The 24,326-nt window shown below is 41.9% G+C and overlaps 1 protein-coding gene across 1 annotated transcript in view; it reads left to right on the top strand.

Annotated features, from left to right (window-relative positions):
- The window catches only part of KIF14 (kinesin family member 14), a 45,491-nt gene that overhangs the window by 9,638 nt on the left and 11,527 nt on the right, over positions 1-24,326 (top strand). The window contains exons 6-20 of the mRNA XM_087720774.1: positions 563-593; positions 2,043-2,150; positions 3,149-3,265; positions 4,805-4,923; positions 7,061-7,233; positions 10,100-10,247; positions 11,503-11,566; positions 12,001-12,185; positions 12,291-12,393; positions 14,829-14,989; positions 15,921-16,068; positions 18,177-18,329; positions 20,681-20,798; positions 22,742-22,832; positions 23,316-23,442. Coding sequence (XP_087576900.1) covers positions 563-593; positions 2,043-2,150; positions 3,149-3,265; positions 4,805-4,923; positions 7,061-7,233; positions 10,100-10,247; positions 11,503-11,566; positions 12,001-12,185; positions 12,291-12,393; positions 14,829-14,989; positions 15,921-16,068; positions 18,177-18,329; positions 20,681-20,798; positions 22,742-22,832; positions 23,316-23,442 — 1,846 coding nt within the window. The remainder of the gene's footprint in view (positions 1-562; positions 594-2,042; positions 2,151-3,148; positions 3,266-4,804; positions 4,924-7,060; positions 7,234-10,099; positions 10,248-11,502; positions 11,567-12,000; positions 12,186-12,290; positions 12,394-14,828; positions 14,990-15,920; positions 16,069-18,176; positions 18,330-20,680; positions 20,799-22,741; positions 22,833-23,315; positions 23,443-24,326) is intronic.

Genomic DNA, 24,326 nt, shown 5'->3' with positions numbered 1-24,326 from the left:
TTAGCTGTTGTAAATAATGAAATTCAGTCCTCAACTAATCAAATTTTCTGTGGATATTCTCTCTCTCTCATTAACTTCCTTCTCTTCTCCAGACTTCATTTTATTTTACTCACTGACCTCTGGGGGTCTTGTTTCCAAATTGGTATTTACTATTTAGACTTCCAATAGAACAGCCACCCATCTTGATTCGCCTTAACTTGGTCCCTTGACCAGTTTCCCAGACCTCAATTTACCCACGTGGATTCTCCTCCTTAGTCAATTATAAGCTGTAGTCGAACATTTCAATTTTTATTTTTACTTAGAAGATAGATTGCAAATATTTAGTTTGTAATCCCATTTAATTGGTTCTAGTTGGCCCAACAAGCAAGTAAAAAATAAATTTCTCTGTAAACGTTTGTAAGTTCTGAGCAAGTATGCCAGTATGTGTTTATTGTTCTGTATCTAAACTGTATACTAAGACTACATTATACTATTAGAATTAAGAAGTATAATTTAAGCAGATTGCTTCCCATGTGTCAACATTCATTTTTCTGACTAGGTAAAATTATTCCTTTCCTTTTAGGAATGCTGTTAGTTCTTACTCTGATATCCAGGTAAGATTTTGTTACTTAAATATAAATTATGAATCTTTCAATAGAATGTGTAATGATATAACCATTCACTATAGTAAAGAAAAGATTATAGAGTTATGGAGGGAAAATATGTTATATTATACTGACTTTTGTGTGGTATTAAAATATTTGAATTAGTAATAAGTACTGGCATCTTAGTAGAAAGTTCCTTGCATTATCAGTTTTTAAATTCATTTTCTTTACAAACTCAGGAAAAATTTGAGAAAGACTCTGTTTTTTATTTGCATACCATATAATTTCAAGAGGAAGCTCTCTTTAAAGAAGAAGTAACATGACAAACACAAAATACGAATGCTAACCAATTCTTTAATAAATGCCGATAAGCTAATTTTAGAGCTGTGGTTCAAAGACCGTTTGGATAATCAATTCCGCTTGTTTCTTCTGTATATATAAAATAGCTTATGGAAGCCTTTTTAAAAAAAACCAGTGGAACTCTTTGCTGTCCAAAATGAGACCATCCATTCCTTACCAAAAAGAATCTAGTAATTTGTTATTATCATTATACTACTGATATGCAAAGTTGGAACCAAGCAATATGGGCTGGGGAAGAGTGAGTAGCTAGAACCGTGATGGTGATCCTATGGCACGGATGCCAGACAAAGCGCTCTCTGCGGGCACGCGAGCTGTCGCTCCAGCACAGCTCCACTGCACATTCGTGTGTGGGGGGTCACACATGCATGAATGGTGGGTGGGGTGCATGTGGGGGGCGTGGGCACATGTATGGTTGGCAAAGGGGGGGCACGTATGCATGGGGACGGGAGTGTGTGGGGGTTTGCACACGCATGCATGAGAACGGGGCGCACGGGAGTGCATGTATAGGGGGGGCGCGGGGTTAGGGTGTTGGGAATTGCATTATGGGTGCATAATGGCATGGGACGACTAAAAGGTTAGCCATCACTGGACGTTTGAGGAAAGCTTCACTTTAATGTGTAGCGTATAGACCAATTGAAAGCTTGGGAAGACCGCAATCTCAACGGCAACGCGTATTACTAGATTGAGAGATAGGCTTCACCTGTTTCTTTAAGGGGCCAACAAGATGCTATTGCACTTATGCTAGAGAGAGATAGTTTAGGTCAGTGTTTTTCAACCTTGGCAACTTGAAGATGTCCGGACTTCAACTCCCAGAATTCCCCAGCCAGCATTCGCTGGCTGGGGAATTCTGGGAGTTGAAGTCTGGACATCTTCAAGTTGCCAAGGTTGAAAAACACTGGTTTAGGTAGCTGTTTTTCCAAATGAATGCTTTTAAAACTTGAACGTTTTATTAGATTAAAAGATACAAATCTATGATATCTAAGTTCTGTATGTACGTTTACATCTGTTTTATTCACATTAGCTGCTCCTCATGCTTACGTTAGTAGTAATGGGATACGAAGTGCTTTTTAAACATTTGCACCTCCTCTCTTTCGTCAGAACTGGCTCCAGCTAGGAAATAAGCACAGAGCTACTGCAGCCACTGGAATGAATGACAAGAGTTCTCGATCTCACTCGGTTTTCACGTTGGTGATGACGCAAACCAAGGTATTAAGAGGACTGTGTTAAAAGGTTGTGTAGGTTTGCTGATGTTGGCTTTATCATAAGACTTTTCAAACATTGACAATGTTAATCAAATAACTTTCTTCTCTGAAGAAGGTAGAATATTCCTTTTAGACTTAGCAGTAGACTTATATACCACTTCATAGGCCTTCCAGGCCTCTCTAAGCGGTTTACAGAGAGTCAGCATATTGCCCCCAACAATCTGGGTCCTCATTTTACCCACCTCGGAAGGATGGAAGGCTGAGTCAACCCTGAGCCGGTGAGATTTGAACCGCTGACCTGCTGATCTAGCAGTAGCCTGCAGTGCTGCATTTAACCACTGCGCCACCTTGGCTCTTTTCACTGCTGCTATTCTTCCCAGCAAAGATAGCTGTAGTTTCTCCCATTTTTTTTCATCTCTGTCTGTATACTATGACAGGAAATGATTTTGAGGGATGACAAAAATGGGCATGAAATATGCTTTCTCTAAGGAGGAGGATTCGCAACCTTTCCTGATCAAAATTATTTTGGCTCTAAAAAATGCTTGCCCTTTGATGGATTACGGCAGAAAATGAAAACAGCTTCCTCTTGAATTTTCAGAATCCTCATTTGTCTCGAGTGTTGCCCTCTTTAACCTATAGCAGACTTGGTAACCATTCCTATTTAGTAGGTATCTATCAACAAAACTGGTCTCTGATTTTAGCCAATTTTAGATTTTTCTTTCTATCCTTTCATTTTTAACGTGCTGGCAGCATTTATTGACTATGCATGTTATTGCTATTGAAATTGTAATATAAAATTGCTATTATAATTTTATTATTGCTATTAAAATTATAAAAATTGTAAAATTGCATGTTATTGCTATTAAAATTGTAAAATTGTTGGGGAGCCACACTGTACGAAGGAGGAGATCCTTCTGTATTTGTTATAAATACATTAACTGACTTGTTGCTTTGGGGAGTTTATAGTGAGTTTAATCACAATGATCCATGTATTTGTTTTAGACAGAGATTGTGGAAAAGAAAGAATATGAGCACAGAATCATCAGTCGGGTCAATCTAATAGACTTAGCAGGGAGTGAACGCTGTTCTACAGGTCGAACCAGTGGAGAAAGACTGAAGGTATGTATACGTAGGCAGTTTTTTAATGGAAGTGCTTGCCTTGTTTGTCTCATTCTCCGTACCAAACAGATATGCTGCCGCAGATTTTGAATGTTGATTGATTTAATTGCAAAACAAATAGCACATATGATCGTTTATAAGAGTTTTTGATCACCTAATTATTGCCAGCTCATACAGCTTATAAGAGTAAAACCAGCAGAAATCAGTCAGTTTATTGCAGTCTTAGTTGTATCTGTCCACCCCGTGCCAATTCAGTGAAGCGGTGCCAGTGATGTGCCAGTGCCTGGAAGCTGTCAGGTTCTGGATGGGAATGAACAAGTTTGCACTCAACCCTGACAAGACCGAGTGGCTATGGATGTTGCCCCCCAAGGATAGTCCATATACTCCATCCCTAAGCCTGGGGGGTGAAATCTTACACCCCTTAGAGCGGGCCCGCAACTTGGGTGTCCTCCTGAACCCACAGCTGACATTAGAACACCATTTGTCAGCTGTGACCAGGGGAGCTTTTGCCCAGGTTCAGTTGCGGCCCTACCTGGACCGGGGGGCACTTCAAATGGTCACTCATGCCCTCGTCACCTCAAGACTCGACTACTGCAACGTGCTCTACATGGGGCTGCCCCTGAAAAGCATTTGGAGACTACAACTGGTTCAGAATGCAGCCGCGCAAGCGATATTGGGTGTACCTAGATACACCCATGTTACACCCATCCTCCGCGAGCTGCACTGGCTCCCGATTGGTCTCCAAGCGCGCTTCAAGGTGTGGTTATTACCTTTAAAGCCCTACATGGCTTAGGGCCTGGATATCTACGGGGACCGTCTTCTGCCACATACCTCCCAGCGTCCAATAAGATCTCACAGGGTGGGCCTTCTCCGGGTGCCGTCAACTAGACAATGTCGTTTGGCGGCTCCTCGGGGGAGGGCCTTCTCTGTAGCTGATCCGGCCCTGTGGAACGACCTCCCCCCAGAGATCCGGACCCTCCCCACTCTCGCGGCCTTCAAAAAGTCTTATTGGGCGCTGGGAGGTATGTGGCAGGAGGCGGTCACGGAGATATCCGGGTCCTAAGCCATGTAGGGCTTTAAAGGTGATAACCAGCACCTTGAAGCGCGTTCGGAGACCAATAGGGAGCCAGTGCAGCTCACGGAGGATAGGTGTAACATGGGTGTATCTAGGTACACCCAGTATCGCTCACGCGGTTGCATTCTGGACCAATTGTAGTCTCCGAACACTTTTCAAGGGCAGCCCCGTGTAGAACGCGTTACAGTAGTCGAGTCTTGAGGTGACGAGGGCCTGAGTGACCATTTGGAGTGCCTCCCGGTCCAGGTAGGGCCACAACTGGTGCCATGTGACGGGTTGCAATTTGTAAAACTCCCAACTGGCCTTTGCAATGCGGATTGGGAATCCTGGGTATACTAGTCCCAACAAAGTTGCAGGCCACCAAGCTGGAGAAAGTTGTTCTATAACATTACAGCGCTGAAAAATCTATTTCCACAAGGAATCAGGATTTTAAACGCATTGATGTTTCTTTTTAATCAATACAGGAAGGTGCAAGCATAAACAAGTCCTTGTTAACTCTGGGGAAAGTTATTTCTGCCCTCTCTGAGCAAAATCAAAGCCGGAAGAAGCTATTTGTTCCATACCGTGACTCTGTTCTTACATGGTACGTACCCATTTTTAAGAACTGTAAGAGAAACTTTCACTCTTGTGTGGCATTTGTCCTCAAATTTCTTGCTCGGTTATTACAAGAATCGGCAGTTGTGACAGTAAGTATTAGAACTACAGGTAGTTTCTAACTTACACCAGTCCATTTAGTGACCATTTGAAGTTACGACGGCACTGAAAAAAAGGGACCGTTCATATTATTACCGTTTTTCACACTTATGACAGTTCAGCATCACCATAGCCACGTGATCAAAATGTAGAGGCTTGGCAACTGACTCATCTTTATGATGGTTGAGGTGCTCCGGAATTACGGATGACTTTTTGCAATCTTCTAACCAGCAAAGTCAACGGGGGAGCCAGATTCACTTAACAATTGTGGCAAGAAAGGTGGTAAAACGGGGCAAAATACACTTAAGCACTGTCTCACTTAGCAACAGAAATTAGGGGCTCAATTGTGGTCGTAAGCCGAGGACTAATTGAATATTTTTTCCAAGTCTCTGATTGCATTCTATTCATTTTAGCAAGTAGCTCTTCTATTTTTCTGCCAGTGTATTTAAATTCTTTCATCTTTCCAGAAGGCAAAAAATATGATGCTACCACAAGCTCAACGTATATTTTGTCCAAAGAGTGGAATTTGGGTGCTTAATAACAGTCTTATGCCTACCTACTCATCCTACTCAAAGTTATAATCCTTTGCTTGCCTACTTGGGACTTACGTGTCAGACAACACATGTGGGATTTCATTGTCCCTTTTAATATTTTAATAATTTTTCTCAATATAAGGGTTTAGTCTGAGGCAATGAATCTATGCTTGTAAGAGAATAAGATCAGACCAAAAAATCTTGCTTCAACAAGTTTGTTTCAAGAGCTTTCGTGTTTCATAAAAATTATACAACCTTAAATGAACTTTTTCAGAAAGGATTGGCATACATAAAGGTACAGTTGGCATCTCATATGTTATTTATTTATTTATTTTATACATTGATTATGTATACACCTGGATAAAAATGAATAATACCTTAATATTTGGTAGATGGAAGGCTACAAGTCCTTCAGTCCCAGAAGCTCATTTCAATAGCTTCTTCAGTAGCCTTCAAAGCCAAACTAGCTACCGCTTTCTAACTAGTGTCCCAGCCATCCTATTACTGAATGCCTGCGATGTGTTGAGTGAAGAGTAAGAGCCGAGGTGGCGCAGTGGTTAGGGTGCAGTACTGCAGGCTACTTCAGATGACTGCTTTCTGCAGTTCAGCGGTTCTAATCTCACTGGCTCAAGGTTGACTCAGCCTTCCATCCTTCCGAGGTGGGTAAAATGAGGACCCGGATTGTTGTTGGGGGCAATATATGCTGACTCTGTAAACCGCTTAGAGAGGGCTGAAAGCCCTATGAAGCGGTATATAAGTCTAACTGCTATTGCTAAACCAAATTTGTAGTTTTTGTCATAACAATGGTTACAAAAAAATAATAATCAGAAATAAACTAAGTAAGTACCCAACAGATGAAGAGTTCTTAACTATTGAAGAAGTATTTAGCATTCTGTCTGCACAAATATATAGGATAGGTCACGTTTTTTCACTTTCATTTTTCATTTTTGAAAAATGTAGCAGTGGCATACTATATAAGAGCCGAGGTGGCGCAGTGGTTAGGGTGCAGTACTGCAGGCCACTTCAGCTGACTGTTATCTGCAGTTCGGCGGTTCAAATCTCACCGGCTCAAAGGTCGACTCAGCCTTCCATCCTTCCGAGGTGGGTGAAATGAGGACCCAGACTGTGGGGGCAATATGCTGACTCTGTAAACCGCTTAGAGAGGGCTGAAAGCCCTATGAAGCGGTATATAAGTCTAACTGCTATTGCTATTGCTATTCTCTGTCTTTTGAGTCCCAGCTGATTGGGAGGAAATGGGGATTTTGCAGTATCTTTCCCCTGCCACGCCCACGAAACCATGCCCACCAAGCCACGTCCACAGAACTGGTAGTAAAATTTTTTAAATCCCATCACTACTGGACACCTGTCCCTGATCCCTTGAGTGAAGAAATCTGTTGGCTGTGCCTTAACTGGATTGATTTTAACTTGTTATTGTCCCCTTTTAAAACTGCAGACAATACACACATTTGTGCCTTTATTCTCTTTCAAACCAAGGCTGCTAAAGGAAAGTCTGGGTGGGAATTCGAAGACCTCCATGATTGCCACCATCAGCCCTGCGGCCAGCAATGTAGAAGAAACACTTAGTACTCTTCGATACGCTAAGCAAGCTTGTTTCATAGTCAACACCGCCAAAGTGAATGAAGATATGAACATGAAGTTACTTCAAGGTAAGAATGATAATTCTGCTTATTTGTCTAAATCACTCTTTTTTCCCCCCCTGTGCCAAGATGTGTGTGAATTTACTGGAGAATATGCATTTTGCAGGAGCAATTTGAAATTGGTTTCATCAATTCATTAACCAAAGCTTATTAACGATTGGACAAAAAACGGGAAAACTCGCTGAACTTGCAAACTAAATCTTGTTTGATGGCAAGACTAGTTGAATGCATTGATGGTTCCTAAATTTAAGGTGATAGTTTCTTCTTTAGCACCCAACCAAGTTTTATGTTTTAAAGATATAATCTGAATTATATCTGTGTTGTGACTCAGCAGACGTCTTCTGTGAGTCTTTTCGGGATGCAAGATGAACACTGCAGCTGGGGCTCGTTAGTGGTGTGTTCTGGTGATAAAAGGACGGATGGTGCCACGCCCTGGTTGCAGGAGTCAACGTTCCTTCGTTCGTTCAACATTCATTGATTATCAGTCATGGTTTATTTGAGAGCACTTGGAGAAGTGATTTGCTTTCTGTAACCCTGATTCAAGGAGGCACTTGGAGAAGTGCATTGCTTTGTAAGAGTTTTGTACTCTGTTATCTTCTTGAAAGAGACTTTATTTCTGTTTATTTTTGGGCTCGCAGCCAGTCTGAGCCAAGAACTGATAAAGAGAGTTCCTTTTAAGTTTGTTTGCCTGTCGTCTGTTAACGAGCGGAGAAGTGGGGGACAGAACATATCTGAATTTTATATTTTCTTAAAGTGCCAGTTTTGTTTGATTGGATGTGTTACATTTATATCCCAGGTTTCCTTGTGCAGCTCAAATTGGTATACGTTATTTTGTCTCCATAAAAATAATTGTTTGAAGTAAACTGGGTTGAGAGAATGTGATGGTCCAAAATCACCCAATTAATGATCCAAGTTTGGACTGAACCCTTACCTCCCTGGTAGTGTCTAATCTCCTACGCTGGCTATTCTAAACTAAATTAACCGATTTATTCTAAACTAAATTCTAAACGAAATTAAATTAACTAAATTCTAAACTAAATTAACCGATTTATTCTAAACTAAATTCTAAACTAAATTAAATTAACTAAATTCTAAACTAAATTAACCGATTTATTCTAAACTAAGTTCTAAACTAAATTAAATTAACTAAATTCTAAACTAAATTAAATTAACTAAATTCTAAACTAAATTAAATTAACTAAATTCTAAACTAAATTAACCGATTTATTCTAAACTAAATTCTAAACTAAATTAAATTAACTAAATTCTAAACTAAATTAACTGATTTATTTTAGAAAACCACACTTAAGACTAACTACATTTTGAGTTCTACATAATTTTGGGCTGCACATTGTCCAAGACAGAAACAGAGGATTGTAGGCTCCTCATATAATATCTCATATCTGGAATATGCAGACCCAGTTCTTTATGCTGCCTCTGAAGAAGGCTGGTTAGGTATCATGCTTTCGGGATAGGGGCACGGTGAATGTGCGAGTAGTCCCCGAATTACGACCACAATTGATGCCAAAATTTCTGCTGCTAAGTGAGAAGGTTGTTAAGTGAGTTTTGCTCCATTTTACATCTTTGCTTGCCACGGTTGTTAAGTGAAACACTGCTGTTGTTGAATTAGTAACCCAGCTGTTAAGTGAGTCTGGCTTCCACATTGATTTTGCTTGTCAGAAGGGCATAAAAACTGACCACATGACCCTGGGACACTGCAAACAAATATGAACCAATAAATAAGAGCCAAGGTGGCTCAGTGGTTAAATGCAGCACTGCAGGCCACTTCAGCTGACTGCAGTTCGGCGGTTCAAATCTCACCGACTCAAGGTTGACTCAGCCTTCCATCCTTCCGAGGTGGGTGAAATGAGGACCCAGACTGTGGGGGCGATATGCTGACTGTGTAAACCACTTAGAGAGGGCTGAAAGCCCTATGAAGCGGTATATAAGTCTAACTGCTATTGCTATAGAGCCGAGGTGGCGCAGTGGTTAAATGCAGCACTGCAGGCTACTTCAGCTGACTGCAGTTCTGCAGTTCGGCTGTTCAAATCTCACGGGCTCAAGGTTGACTCAGCCTTCCATCCTTCCGAGGTGGGTGAAATGAGGACCCGGATTGTTGTAGGGGGCGATATGCTGACTCTGTAAACCGCTTAGAGAGGGCTGAAAGCCCTATGAAGCGGTATATAAGTCTAACTGCTATTGCTATTGCTAACCAATAAATATGCCAAGCACTTGAATTTTATCACGTGACCGTGGGGATGCCATAAGTGTGAAAAATGGTTGTAAGCAGTGGTGGGATTCAGCCAGTTCACACCACTTCGGGAGAATGGGTTGTTAACTTTCTCACCAGTTTGGCGAACTGGTTGTTGGAAGAAACCATTAGGGCAGAGAACCGGTTGTTAAATTATTTGAATCCCACCACTGATTGTAAATCTCTTTTTTTCAGTGTTGTTGTAACTTCGATTGGTCGCTAAATGAATGTGAGTCAAGAATTGCCTGTATTGTAGTATGTTGGGAATAATTAATTTACTATGATTCTTACACGTACATAAAATGCCTTCTACTGTTGACAAGTATATTGTCAACAGTAGGGAAAAATTGTTATAAATACATATTATTAATAACAGTTATGAGATCATATAATTGTGAATGTATATATGAAATTGATAAAATAAAATAAATTATATTAAAAAATGCCTTCTGCAGCTTCAGATTTGCTTTTGAATGGAGCCTAATTGTTGCACGCAGCTATTTTTTTTTTTTTTAATGATGACACTTTAGGCTCCTTCTGAGAAAGATCATCAAAACGCTGCTAACGGAGGATTGGCTTCTGAGTAATTGCTAAACTTTGTATTTTTATTTTTTTTGAATATAGAATTGAAAGCTGAGATTGAGAAACTGAAATTGGCTCAGAAGAATGTTCAGAATGTTGATCCTGAAAAGCAGAGACTTTACGTGCAGGAAATCACGTCTTTGAGAATGAAGCTACACTATCAAGAACGGGAGATGGCTGAGATGCAGCGGTAAAGTTGATCTTACAGGATAACTAATTATAACAGCGTTTCTCAACCTTAGCAACTTGAAGATGTCCGGGACTTCAACTCCCAGAATTCCCCAGCCAGCGAATGCTGGCTGGGGAATTCTGGGAGTTGAAGTCCGGACATCTTCAAGTTGCCAAGGTTGGGAAACACTGAATTATAAGGTTGTAATAATGAACCACTGACACTTTTAAGTTCGTAAAGGAAATGATTTCTTCCCCGGTTTTTCCACTGTAAAATGCAATATATATGACCCAATAAAAGAAATGTTAATACAAAATATTAGTAAGTATGTACACCTTGATAGATACTAGATATGAAGTTTAACCATTCAACTACATCAGATTTGATTCAGACTGCTTCATTGCAATTTGATTAATAACTATTTGTTTAAAATCATCTGATTATATGAACTATTTATATAATAACCAGTGGTGGGTTTCAAATATTAATAAGAGCCGAGGTGGAGCAGTGGTTAAATGCAGCACTGCAGGCTACTTCAGCTGACTGCAGTTCGGCTGTTCAAATCTCACCGGCGCAGGGTTGACTCAGCCTTCCATCCTTCCAAGGTGGGTGAAATGAGGACCCAGATTGTTGTTGGGGGCGATATGCTGACTCTGTAAACCGCTTAGAGGGGGCTGAAAGCCCTATGAAGCGGTATATAAGTCCAACTGCTATTGCTATATGCAAGTCAATGGGATTTAGAGATTTATGATTTAATTTATGAAGCAAGTTAATCTTGCTTCAGCCCATGACTTGACATAACTTAACCATTATACTTTATTATAGTAAAGAGTTGTATATTTATATCTAGATAGATAGATAGATAGATAGATAGATAGATAGATTATAGATAGATAGTTAGCTTTATAGATATTAAAATCAAATTTCATTTGATCTGCTTGGCAATTTTAATGTTTGCTTCATTATGTTCATTGGCTATTGCATAATAAATCTGTGTACTTGTTGCATAAACTCTGTGGTCGATTTTTTCACATAATTAAATTTAAAATACTGGTAATTACTGATTACATTTCAAAGTCCTATATTTTTCCTGGATAGTTGAAACAAATTCTGTCACGAGATTATGCTTCTTTCGTTTTGTAAAGCCAATGTTTCCATAATGAACATAGGCACAAAGATTTACATGTTCGTTTTTAACTTCTTACCATGGCACTTGTAATACGTTTTAAAATTATTATTTAGTAGTACCAGGTGATATTTTTATTTTGTGTTAAAGGGCCTGGAAAGAAAAACTTGAACAGGTGGAAAAAAAGAAGTTTCAGGAAACAATGGAATTACAGGTACTATTCTTCTTTACAATTAGTTGCTGTTAATAATCCTGGATACATTTATTTATCTACAGAAACTTTTGCAGGGCAGGTGAACTTCAAATACTCTGCCTCACACAATTCTGAGCCATTATTTATACTAAAGTGGGAGTAGAATTTCAATACGTCTAGAACAGTGTTTCTCAAACTTGGTAACTTGAAGATGTCCGGACTTCAACTCCCAGAATTCCCCAGCCAGCATTCGCTGGCTGGGGAATTCTGGGAGTTGAAGTCCGGACATCTTCAAGTTGCCAAGGTTGAGAAACACTGGTCTAGAAGGTATAAAATTGCAGAAGACCAGCCTTGTTTCTAAAAGTTACAAATAATACAACAACTCAACTTTTACTAACATACCATTTTCAAATCTCAAATACGAAATTGCTTACTTTCTTAACTCCTCGTTTTAGAAAGCCGGCATTGCATTCAAGGTGGATAACAGTTTACCTAATTTGGTTAATCTTAATGAAGATCCCCAACTGTCTGAGATGTTATTGTACATGATTAAGGAAGGAGAAACTACAGTTGGGAAAAGCAAGCCGAATTCACGTCATGATATTCAGCTGTCTGGCATCTTAATTGCTGATGATCATTGGTATGTTCCACTGATTTCGACCAGATTTAAAAGAGCTGATTACTGAATTGCTATCCAGATGCGATCAACGTTTACATCTTGATACGTTTTTTTGTTTGTTTGTAGTGTTATCAGACATAAAGGTGGAGTTGTGTGTATTCTTCCTGTTGGAGAAGCGAAGACATACGTTAATGGGGAATGCATTTCAGGAGCTACACTTCTACGTCATGTAAGTTGATAGACACAGTTGTAAATCTATTTACATGGGATTTTCAAGTTTTAAGGTCATATATTTGTTTAGAATAGACTATCTCTACACAGGTAGTAGCCCTTGAATTATGCAACTTGAATTATACAACAAAAATTATTGTATTTTTCGGAGTATAAGACACACTGGAGTATAAGACGCACCAAGGTTTTGAAGAGGCAAATTAAAAAAAAAAAGTTTTTCCACTCTGCAGACCTCCCACAAATGGCCTGTGTCAGCCTCTGCTTTGCTGCTGCTTCGGCTGCCATTGAAACGGGGAGGGGGGGCATGGTATTTGGGAGGGGTTTACTAATGGTGCTGGAGGAAGATTCTGGAGTTCTGCTGTCGGATTGCACATGCGGAGGAGGTTCCCGCCAAGGCCAACGGCACCGACATTCCATCTCGGTGATGCTTTTCGAAGTTATCTCACACCTGACACTTGGGAGAATTATGATTGGACTGCCACTGGGATGCCAAGGGGTGGGGAATGGGCTATTCTATATATCACTCGCTTTCACGCCTAAATAATCAGTCTTCGCTTTGCTACGCTTCTAATCATTTATAATTAGTAAAAGTACACTTGATTTCTATCAATGGAGTCTCGTGGTCTTCTTTCCTAATTACTCAATGAAGAGGTGCTGACAGCCTGTTTTTTTTGTCAAAAAAAGGGCATGGATAGCCTTATGGAGGCATATAGAGTGCTCCTGGAGGCTAGGGGGTGGGGAGCAAAATTGAGCAAAAAACGGCCCGCTTTTTGCTCATTTCTGCCCTCCCCAGCCCCCAGGAGCTCTCTGAAAGCCTCCATAAGACTATGCATGGCTATTTTGGAGAAGAGGCAAAAAAATGCTGTATTCAGTCTATAAGACGCATCCAGATTTTCAGCCTCTTTTTTGAGGGAAAAGGGTGCGTCTTATACTCCGAAAAATACAGTATACAACTAGACAGAAGGACAGTTTTTTTCCTGAATGCCATCACTCTGCTTAACAACTAATTCCCACAACACTGTCAATAATTTACTGTATTACTATTATTCTTCTCTTCCTTCCTAGTATCTATCTCTCCCCACTTATGACTATAACCATGTTGCTTGCATCTTTCAATTTATATTGTTTTTGTTTCCTAGTGTGATTTGATAGCTTATTAGTGACCTTGACTATCACTAAGTGTTGTATCTTTTTATTCTTGATGAATGTATTTTATTCTCCTTATGTACACTAAGAGCTTATGCGCCAAAGACAAACTCCATGTGTGTCCAGTCACACTTGACCCCCCAAAAAATTCTACTCTATTCCATTCCACAATTGATCCCAAAGTTTCCATTGCTAGGTGAAATATTAAGTGAAATTTGCCCGATTTTACGACCTCTCTTGAATCACTGCGGTTGTTACGTTAAGTGAATCTGGCTCCCTCACTGACTGTCGTCAGAAGATTGCAAAAGATGATCACACGACCCTGGGATACTGCAACCATCGAAAGTATGGTCAATTGCCAAGCATCTGAATTTTAATCACGTGATCATGGGGATGTTGCAATGGTTATAACTGGAAAATTTGTCAGCTGTGACCAGGGGGGCATTTGCCCAGGTTCGCCTGGTGCACCAGTTGTGACCCTACCTGAACCGGGAGGCCCTCACAACAGTCACTCGTGCCCTTGTGACCTCTAGGCTGGAGTACTGCAATGTGCTCTACATGGGGCTGCCCTTGAAGTGCATCCGGCGTCTTCAGCTGGTACAGAATGCGGCCGCGCGAGCGATCGTGGGTGCACCTTGTTTCACCCACGTAACACCTATCCTCCGCGAGCTGCACTGGCTGCCTCTTGATCTCTGGGTACGCTTCAAGGTGCTAGTCGTCACCTACAAAGCCCTTCATGGTATTGGATCTGGGTACTTGAGAGACCGCCTGCTGCCAATTACCTCCACTAGACCGATTAGATCCCACAGATTAGGCCTCCTCCGAATTCCATCCGCCGGCCAGTGTCGACTGGCGACTACCCGGAGGAGAGCCTTCTCGGTGGCTGCTCCGACTCTCTGGAACGAGCTCCCCGTGGAGATTCGGACCCTCACCACCCTCCAGGCCTTCCGCAAAGCCCTTAAAACCTGGCTGTCCCGGCTGGCCTGGGGTTAAAGACTCTAACCCCACTCGAATTGTATGACTGTTGTGTTCTTAAATGAGGTAGTGTTTTCATGTTGTAAATTGTTTGTCCTTCCCCCACCCCTTTTGAACTGTGAGCCGCCCTGAGTCCCCCCAGGGAAAAGGGCAGCATACAAATATAGCGAACTGAACTGGAAAAAAAATGGTCGTAAGTCACCTTTTTCAGCGCTACTGGAACTTTGAACTGTTCTAACTAAAGGACCACCCTGTACTCTGCAGATGTTTTCTGTAAGGTGACCTAAATGCGAAACTATCTGGATTTCCTAGGGCGATCGCATCATTCTTGGAGGTGATCATTATTTCCGATTTAATCATCCAGCTGAAGTTCAGAAGATAAAAGGTTTGTCCCGTGGGACTTCATTTCCTGAGGAGGGTCCAAAGGACTTTGAATTTGCAAAAAACGAGTGGCTGGCTGCTCAGCGTGCTCAGTGAGTAATAGCAGATGTGTTGTGCTTTAAATAGTCCCTGTATTTTCCCTTCCATGTGTGGTTAACTTAGCAACAGAGGGTGCAATTACTGTTACGGTTGTTAAGCGGGACTACTTGTAAGTTAGCTTTTTTTCCCCACTTGGGTTACGTATGTTGTCTCTTTCCAAACAGCAGCGACATTTAAATTTGAATTAATTATTTCCCAACAGAAATAATTTAGATCTAAAGTTAAAAAGAACTCTAGTTGAAAGGATAAGTAGAAATTCAGTATAACATATTTTAGATTAAACATATTTTATGTATTACACACACACACACACACACACACACACACTCACACACACAGAGGGATGTGGTGGCTCAGTGGCTAAGACAGTGAGCTTGTTGATCAGAAAGGCCGGCAGTTCGGCGGTTTGAATCCCTAGCGCCGCGTAACGGGGTGAGCTCCCGTTACTTGTCCCAGCTTCTGCCAACTTAGCAGTTCGAAAGCATGTAAAAATGCAAGTAGAAAAATAAGAGCCACCTTTGGTGGGAAGGTTAAAGCGTTCCGTGCGCCTTCGGCGTTTAATCATGCTGGCCACATGACCACGGAGACGTCTTCGGACAGTGCTGGCTCTTCGGCTTTGAAACGGAGATGAGCACCGCCCCCTAGAGTCGGGAAGGGCTAGAATATTTGTGCGAGGGGAAACCTTTACCTTTATCTGTCTGTCTGTCTGTCTATACATATAAACACACACACATGTGTATGCGTGTGTGTGTGTGTGTGTGTGTGTGTGTGTGTGTGTGTATTCATTCTCTTTAGAACTTGAAAACAACAAGTCCTTCTTGAGAATGTTCAAAAACTATATTAGGATTGATAAATTTTTATGCTTTCGCGTGTAGTAGTATTTCTGAGGTATAACTTGTAGCATTGATTTCAAAATACTTCTAGGCTTGAATCAGAAATAGAAGAAGCTCGTCTTAAAGCTAAGACAGAAATGATGCAAGGCATCCAGCTTGCCAAGGAAATGGCTCAAGAAGAACTTAGTGCTCAGCAACAGAATTACGAGACCAAAATAAAGTCATTAGAAGCACAACTGGTAGGTCCTTACTGACGCTTTTATAAAGCAATGACTTAATCTGACACGCAATAACAAGGTGATAAACTTTGAAATGTAACTAAGCTTATGCTTGTGTGCAATCACAAATCTACACTCGCCGTACAAGTAAGACAATAAAAGTAGGATCTGTAATAGAAATACCGGTAGGTGATGAGTTTGCAAGTACAAGAGCCGATGTGGCGCAGTGGTTAAATGCAGCACTGCAGGCTACTTCAGCTGACTGCTAGTTCGGCAGTTCGGCTGTTCAAATCTCACCGGCTCAGGGTTGACTCAGCCTTCCATCCTTCCGAGGTGGGTGAAATGAGGACCCGGATTGTTGTTGGGGGCGATATGCTGACTCTGTAAACCGCTTAGAGAGGGCTGAAAGCCCTATGAAGCGGTATATAAGTCTAACTGCTATTGCTATTGCTACATTTCCCCGCCACCTCCAAGCCTTTTTTCTTGAAGCTTTGTATCCAGTTGCGTATGTAGGCTTAGCAGTCAATTTCATTTCTCATTCAGCCAGCCTTTTATCTCTGCAGGGTCTGATCTTTCATCCTATAGAGCAGGGGCTCCCAATCCCCAGTCCTTGGTCCGGCACTGGACTTTAGGCATGCCAGAAACCAGGTTGCGCAAACAAGCAAAGTCCCACCTGCGGGATGCAGGCAGCATGTGAACCCACACACCCCTCTGGTCCATGGAAAAACTTCTTTCCACAGAACCGGTTCATGGTGCCCGAAAGATTGGGGGGCCACTGCTATAGAGGGGTGTTGTGGCCCAGCAGGAACCGTTGGAGCTGCCACCAGACTCCGACAGTGAGGGGCCCTATGAGTCGGCTCTGGAGGATGTGGAGGACCCTGGACAGGGTTCCGACTCCGAGCAGGGTGCAGAGAGGCTGGTTGGCCACCAGGAGGTGCCTGAGCCTTGGACCAGTGGGGAGGAGACAAGGGAGAGTGAGCCAGAAGCCAGCAGTGAGTTGTTCCTGGATGCATGCCATCGAAGAGCTACTAGGCGTCAGGAACAATTAAGCAATTACAGGAGGTGATTGCACTCAGCTGGTGGTCATTAGGCTCCTCTCCAGACTATAAAAAGGCTACTTGTGCACACGCCCCTCTTTGCAGAAGTCAACACGGAATCGAATGTCGGAGAACTTTGTGTGAGCTTGGCAGACTGGATTGCTGCCAAACCTTATCTGTGTTTATTGCTGCCCAAGCTTGTCTGTGCTGGATTGCTGCCAAGGATCTGTTTGTCTGTTAATTAAATTCTGTAATTCATCTCTGGCTCGGAGTGTGTTTTGGTGTGGAACGAGGGGGGGTCAGAACAGAGGGGTACCTTATTATTTGGAGGGGTCTCTTTTCTAGCCCAACAGGGCCATGAAGAGATGGACTTTACTAAGGTGCAAAATGCACGAGAAACACAAATTCTCCTTCAAAGGAAACAGCAGATCCCTGAAATCCTTTGCTGAAGATAAGACAATCTGGTCTGCGTTTACAGACCGGGAATACATTGTCCCATATCTAATAACCCTGCGGATAAAGAGGCCCACGTGCACCCTCTTCTCTGAAGGGATGAAGTCATAAATCATGATACTTTCAGGAGAGAGATGGCACCTCTTCTTTGTTCAAAACTTCCTGTCAATTGTTATCTGTGACCCTGTTGGATTTTAGCCCTGAAGTTAAGAACTTTGCATGGATGTAAACCCATTCTCCACCCAAACGCCTTTTAACTTCACAACAGCTTTTCCTCACAGCCCAAAAAAATAATAAAAGCTATACAGTGCTAATTCACCATACTATATTTTCTCATTTTTCTTCCACTGTGTCCAAATGCTATGGCCTCTATAGAGCAGTGAGCATTCTTTTGTTCCTGTGATAACAATCCAGAGGGATTTATACCTTGATATTTGGCCTTACTTCTTTGCTAATGACAATAACACTATTACACAGTGTTAAAGGAAGAGATATGGGGGGAAAAGGAGGAAGATACGCATAATTGAAGTCTTTTTGTCCATTCCATACACATATGGGAAATGATAAAATATTGCAGTGGCTTTTATGAAATAAAATCTTTACGTTGGTGCCTATGATTCAGTCTCCTTCATTTCTTAGGAAGAGGAATCCCATAGGAAACAATTGCAGGAAATGAACAACCAGATGGCTGCAAACAGAATTGAGGAACTGGAGAAAGCAAAGCGGGGCCTTGAGCTAGAAGTCAACTTTAACAAGAAGCGATGGGAAATAGAGACATTGGCTGCCAGAGAGGTAAACAAGCTAACTTCCTCTCTTAGTATTTTTCTCCAGTATCTTCAAGAACATGTGAGTCCTTGAGTAGATCTCTTCCATGAAATCCATGAAATTTATCCTATTAGAAATTAACAACATCCCTAATGTTAAGAGAGAGCCGAGGTGGCGCAGTGGTTAGAGTGCAGCACTGCAAGCTACTTCAGATGACTGCAGTTCTGCAGTTCGGCTGTTCAAATCTCACCGGCTCAAGGTTGACTCAGCCTTCCATCCTTCCGAGGTGGGTAAAATGAGGACCCGGATTGTTGTTGGGGGCGATATGCTGACTCTGTAAACCGCTTAGAGAGGACTGAAAGCCCTATGAAGCGGTATATAAGTCTAACTGCTATTGCTATTGCTAATGTATTATCCAGTTGTATTAAGTTGAGGCTATAAAGTGTTAGATACTTAGAGTCTTATTAGCAGGAATCAAAATTAATGAATTGTTAGTTACATTTATATAGGCCCAACTAATTGACTCAAAACTGTTTACCACCAGTAAAAGAATTCCCAGTGAGATGGGACAATTTGATAAAATGAATACAATCTAAAAAAAAAAACATGATCCAATAATACAAGACAATAAAATAAAATCTTGGGGAAAACCCATGTCTCCAAGTTTCCCTTAAAGGACAGCAGGGTCAGGGGAATATGAAAGTGGGGAGGACACCATTCCGGAGGGCAGAAACCATGACAGAAAGCACATTTCTTGGGATTCCCTAATGATATTCGAGGATGGAACCACTAAACAATTATTTCTTTCTCAAATCAAAAACTCACATCTGTCTTTCAACGGAACTTACATTTAGAATAGGAATAATAACCATAATAAACTTTTAAAAAAACATTAGAATTCTTTAGCGTTAGAAATTTGGGGATCTAGTTGAAGGGTTTATCAACACTGATATTCCTTAAGTCTCTTGCTGGTTGCCAATCTCTTTTCAGGAAGAAATGATGGAAACTGGGAACTATGAATTAAAATTATGCAATCTTTGGATTCAGGGAAGGGAAGTGATGTTTGGTAGTCTGCAGGACTATCTATCACTTCTCTCAATTCTTCCAAGAGCTGGGTCTTTTCCAGGGATCATTTTGCTTCCCATAGCATCTGTGGTGCAATCCCAGGAAAGTTCAGATTTGGCGTCAGGAGATGAAGATAAGTGGCACACATCCATGACTGTCCTCCCTGAAATACCTTTTTGCCTTCAGATCTGAAATGGTGTCTCACCAGAGATTTGTTTATTTATCTGAAGAACCTTTATGGCTGCCCATCTCACATGCTGTTCCTAGGGAGCTCACAGTAATTAAAGAACACACCATGCTTTCCCACCAATGTTCTAGAACCCCCTTTATTGCTAAATTAAGTCAACCCTATCTCAATGCTTTTGGAGAAGAATCAGGTCTTCACAGCCTTCTGGAAGACCTAAAGGATAGGGCGCTCTGAATCTCAGGTAAGAGGCTATTCCAAAGTGGACATGAAGAAGTTGTGCCTCTGAGGTCCCATTATGTAACAATATTATAGGGAAAAGGCCTTGAGTTCACCTATAATGCAGTGGTCTCCAACCTTGGCAACTTTAAGACTTGTGGACTTCAACTCTGAGAGTTGAAGTCCACAAGTCTTAAAGTTGCCAAGGTTGGAGACCACTGATCTAATGTAAAAAGAGCCGAGGTGGCACAGTGGTTAGAGTGCTGTACTGCTGACTGTTATCTGCAGTTCGGCGGTTCTAATCTCACCGGCTCAGGGTTGACTCAGCCTTCCATCCTTCCGAGGTGGGTAAAATGAGGACCCAGATTGTTGGGGGCAATATGCTGACTCTGTAAACCGCTTAGAGAGGGCTGAAAGCCCTATGAAGCGGTATAGAAGTCTAACTGCTATTGCTATGTATTGGAACAGGCAGACACCCTCAGCAAGAGACAGTCCTGCATATAACCTAGCCCTGTGTCCTCACGGGGTAGTAGAGTCAAAACCAAGGTTTTAGCCATGACAGTGCGATTCATCTACTATTTTGACTTTTTAAAAATCATACCCTGCAGACACTCCGGTGTACTACCTACCATCCTTTTATTTATTTATTTTACAAATAACTCAAGGTGGCAAACGTATCCAAAATACCTTCCTTCACCAATTTCCCCCACAACAACATTCCGGTGAGGTGAGGTGAGAGAGTGAACTGGCCCAAGGTCACCCAGTTGGTTTTAATGTTTAAGGCAGTACTTGAACTCATGGTCTATTGCTTTCTAGCCTGATGCCTTAACCACTGGCCCTTGTGTTGGACTGCGTCCTCCAGTTTTAAAAACTTTTACCAAGAAAACTTCCCGCCCTGATTCTGTTTTAGGTTTTGAAAGACCACACAGTTCGTCACGTCAAGATTCTCGAAGCTCTGGAGGCTGAGAAGCAGAAAGTTGCTCAAGAAGTGAAAGTTCTTCAGCAGAACCGGGGAAATAGGAATAAAGGTATATATGGCTATAATATTTTGAAATTACCTGTCTAGTAGTTGCCTATAAATAAATATTAATGCATTTTAAATAAGTAACAGAACTGCTTTCTAGTACGGCTCTGGGAAGGACCCCCTTCTTCTATTTATAATGGGGAAGACAGCATATAATTTTCTATCACAACATTTAGGACAGGGATGGCTAGCCTTGCACAGATGCGACCTCACATGCATGCACATGTGACATGGGTTTTGCCGAATTTTATGACCTTTCTTGCCACAGTTGTTAAGTGAGTAACAAGGTTGTAAGTTGAGGACTATCTGCACTTCTAACCCCTGTTTTTGGGTAGAGGACAGCCAAGCTTCTTTTCCTACTGAAATAAATTCTCTTCACCCTGTAATTCTTCACAATCTGTTCTCAAAACAAGGGCCCCATTAGGTTCGGTGGCATTAAGCTCTTGATAAGCGCGTACCAAATTGCCAAAACCATTCTAGATTTTAATTCTGGATCCCACGGAAGTTATTATTTAGTCTTCATCTTTGGGAGAGAGACAGGTGCAGAAACTGGCAGGGCTTCACTCCATGCCAACGTTAATGATGATTCGTCATTCCGAACAATATCAGTCTTGTTAGTAAAAAAAAAAAAAAAAGGCCTTTAACAGACCTGGCTGTGAAACATTCTAGACTAGTATTCCCCGTTGAGATCCGGACCCTTACCACCCTTCCGGCTTTCCGCAAAGCAACTAAGACCTGACTGTTCCAGCAGGCCTGGGGCTGTTGAATTTTCCAGCCCCATCCGAGGTTACGACTGTTGTTGTTTTTTAAATTGTTTGTCTTTTTATTTTTATTTTGTACCCCCTTCCCCTTCTGATTGTTAGCCACCCTGAGTCTTCCGGGAATAGGGCGGCATACAAATCAAATAAACATAATATAACAACATAGTACAAAACACTAGGAAAAAAGGCTAAAGCTTATAATAGGATTCTGTTTTAATTGCAAACCTATAATAATACAAGGGATACGGTGGCTCAGTGGCTAAGACACTGAGCTTGTTGATCAGAAGATCAGCAGTTTGGCAGTTTGAATCCCTAGCACCGCCTAATGGAGTGAGCTCCCATTACTTGTCCCAGCTTCCCAACATTACTTGTCCCAGCTACTTGTCCCAGAGCCGAGGTGGCGCAGTGGTTAAATGCAGCACTGCAGGCTACTTCAGCTGACTGCAGTTCTGCAGTTTGGCTGTTCAAATCTCACCGGCTCAAGGTCGACTCAGCCTTCCATCCTTCCGAGGTGGGTGAAATGAGGACCCGGATTGTTGTTGGGGGCGATATGCTGACTCTGTAAACCGCTTAGAGAGGGCTGAAAGCCCTATGAAGCGGTATATAAGTCTAACTGCTATTGCTATTCTGCTAACCTAGCAGTTCAAAAGCATGTAAAAAATGCAAGTAGAAAACAGGGACCATTCTGGTAGGAAGATAACAGCGCTCCATGTGCCTTTGCTGTTGAGTCATGGCGGCCACATGACCACGGAGATGTCTTCGGACAGTGCTGGCTCTTCGGCTTAGAAACGGAGATGAGTACTGCCTCCTAGAGTCAGGAATAACTAACACATACGTGCATTATCTTTATAGTAATACAATTGATATACTAGGGTTCCTAATAGTCTCTAAGAAACTAAGGTAGCAGGACTCCCCGAAAACGTGATGTCCAGAATCTCCCCAAATTGTATCTGCTATAGCAGGACAAATTTAAAAGAAGAAATAACAGAATTGTCCCTGTGCATGGAAGGAAAATCGAGTGCCTGTAAATATAGAAACATATTTGGATTTTTGCATTTATTTATATACAGAGAGACATAAAACCTGGAAAAAAATTAAAGAACTTAAAAAATTATATACTGGTACTCTTATAAATAAGAAATTTCCGCTTTAATTGCTAAACCTTTTCAAAAAAAACATTTTGCAGAGCCAAACTGGGATTCTTTGAAACTCTCTATGATGCTCAGAGAGGCCAACACAATCAGCAGTCAACTTCACAAGCACACGGTTTTTTGCAGGTATGTTCTTGACTAAAAATATTGGAGGTTGTTCCTTGCATGCCTTTTTGATTACTGCAATCGGATGATTGCCTTTAAACAATCAAATTAAAGCCATATTTCGGAGTAGCATTTGGAGTCCAAATAGTTTCTAAAAACGAAATGACTCCAAAAATCTCTATGGCTATTTTTAAAATGCTTCGTTCTGAAATTAAAAACCTAGATCAGTGTTTCTCAACCTTGGCGACTTTAAGTCCTGGGGACGTCAACTCCCAGAATTCCCCAGCCAGCTCTGCTGGCTGGGGGATTCTGGGAGTTGAAGTCCCCAGGACTTAAAGTCACCAAGGTTGAGAAACACTGACCTAGATAATTTGTTATCTTCTCAATCTATAAAATGCAATTCCCTCCTGCCCCCACCAACTGTCATTATAAAAGGGGTGGTGTATCAGATGGTGATTTGTCACTTTACGTTCTGGGAGTAAGTTTGTTATGTTCTTTTATCAGACATGATGTCATGGCTCAAGAAAATGGCCTTCAAGTGCAGGTCCGTAACATCAGGCTGGGTGTTGCAACCTACTGGAGCCTTGAGAAATTTGAAGACAAACTGGCTGCAATGAAAGATGCGTACGAGGTTTGTTTAAGCAAAAGCCTGAAATGCTTCCTATATTGCTTTGATGAAGGAGATGTTGAGGCACTTTCAGAATTTGCCTGTAGGGGTATCATCTCATTGCTTGCCTCCGTAGAAGAAAAATAAGAGCTGGCTTTGACGCCCAGAGGAAATATTTTAATATAGATAGCTGTTGTGGCCCAGCAGGAGCCATTGGAGCTGCCGCCAGACTCCGACAGCGAGGGGCCCTATGAGTCGGCTCTGGAGGATGTGGAGGACTCTGGACAGGGTTCCGACTCCGAGCAGGGGGCAGAGAGGCTGGTTGGCCACCAGGAGGCACCTGTGCCTTGGACCAGTGGGGAGGAGACAAGGGAGAGTGAGTTGTTCCTGAATGCACGCCATCGAAAAGCTACTAGGCATCAGGAACAATTACGCAATTACAGGAGGTGATTGCACTCAGCTGGTGGTCATTAGGCTCCTCTCCAGACTATAAAAAGGACTGCTTGTGCACACGCCCCTCTTGCAGAAGTCAACGCAGGAACTAATGTCGGAGAACATTATTGTGAGCTTGGCAGGCTGGATTGCTGCCAGGGCTTATCTGTGCTGGATTGCTGCCCAAGCTTGTCTGTGCCGGTTTGCTGCCAAGGACCTTTCCATCTGTTAATTAAATGCCGTAACTTATCTTTGACTCGGAGTGTGTTGGTGTGGGACGAGGGGGGTCAGAACAGATAGCCATTCGTTATCTCTGAAATGAGTCTGAAAGTACAAGTAGTCCTTGACTTATAACTGTAAGGTGGCGCAGTGGGTAGAGTGCAGTACTGCAGGCCACTTCAGCTGACTGCTATCTGCAGTTCAGCGGTTCAAATCTCACCGGCTCAGGGTTGACTCAGCCTTCCATCCTTCCAATT

Source organism: Thamnophis sirtalis, unplaced genomic scaffold, assembly GCF_051295495.1.
Source record: "Thamnophis sirtalis isolate CommonGarterSnake01/CBP01778 unplaced genomic scaffold, rThaSir2_p1.2 scaffold_7, whole genome shotgun sequence".
In the NCBI taxonomy this organism is placed as follows: Eukaryota; Metazoa; Chordata; class Lepidosauria; order Squamata; family Natricidae; genus Thamnophis; species Thamnophis sirtalis.
This window is presented reverse-complemented; position numbering and strand designations above follow the sequence as displayed.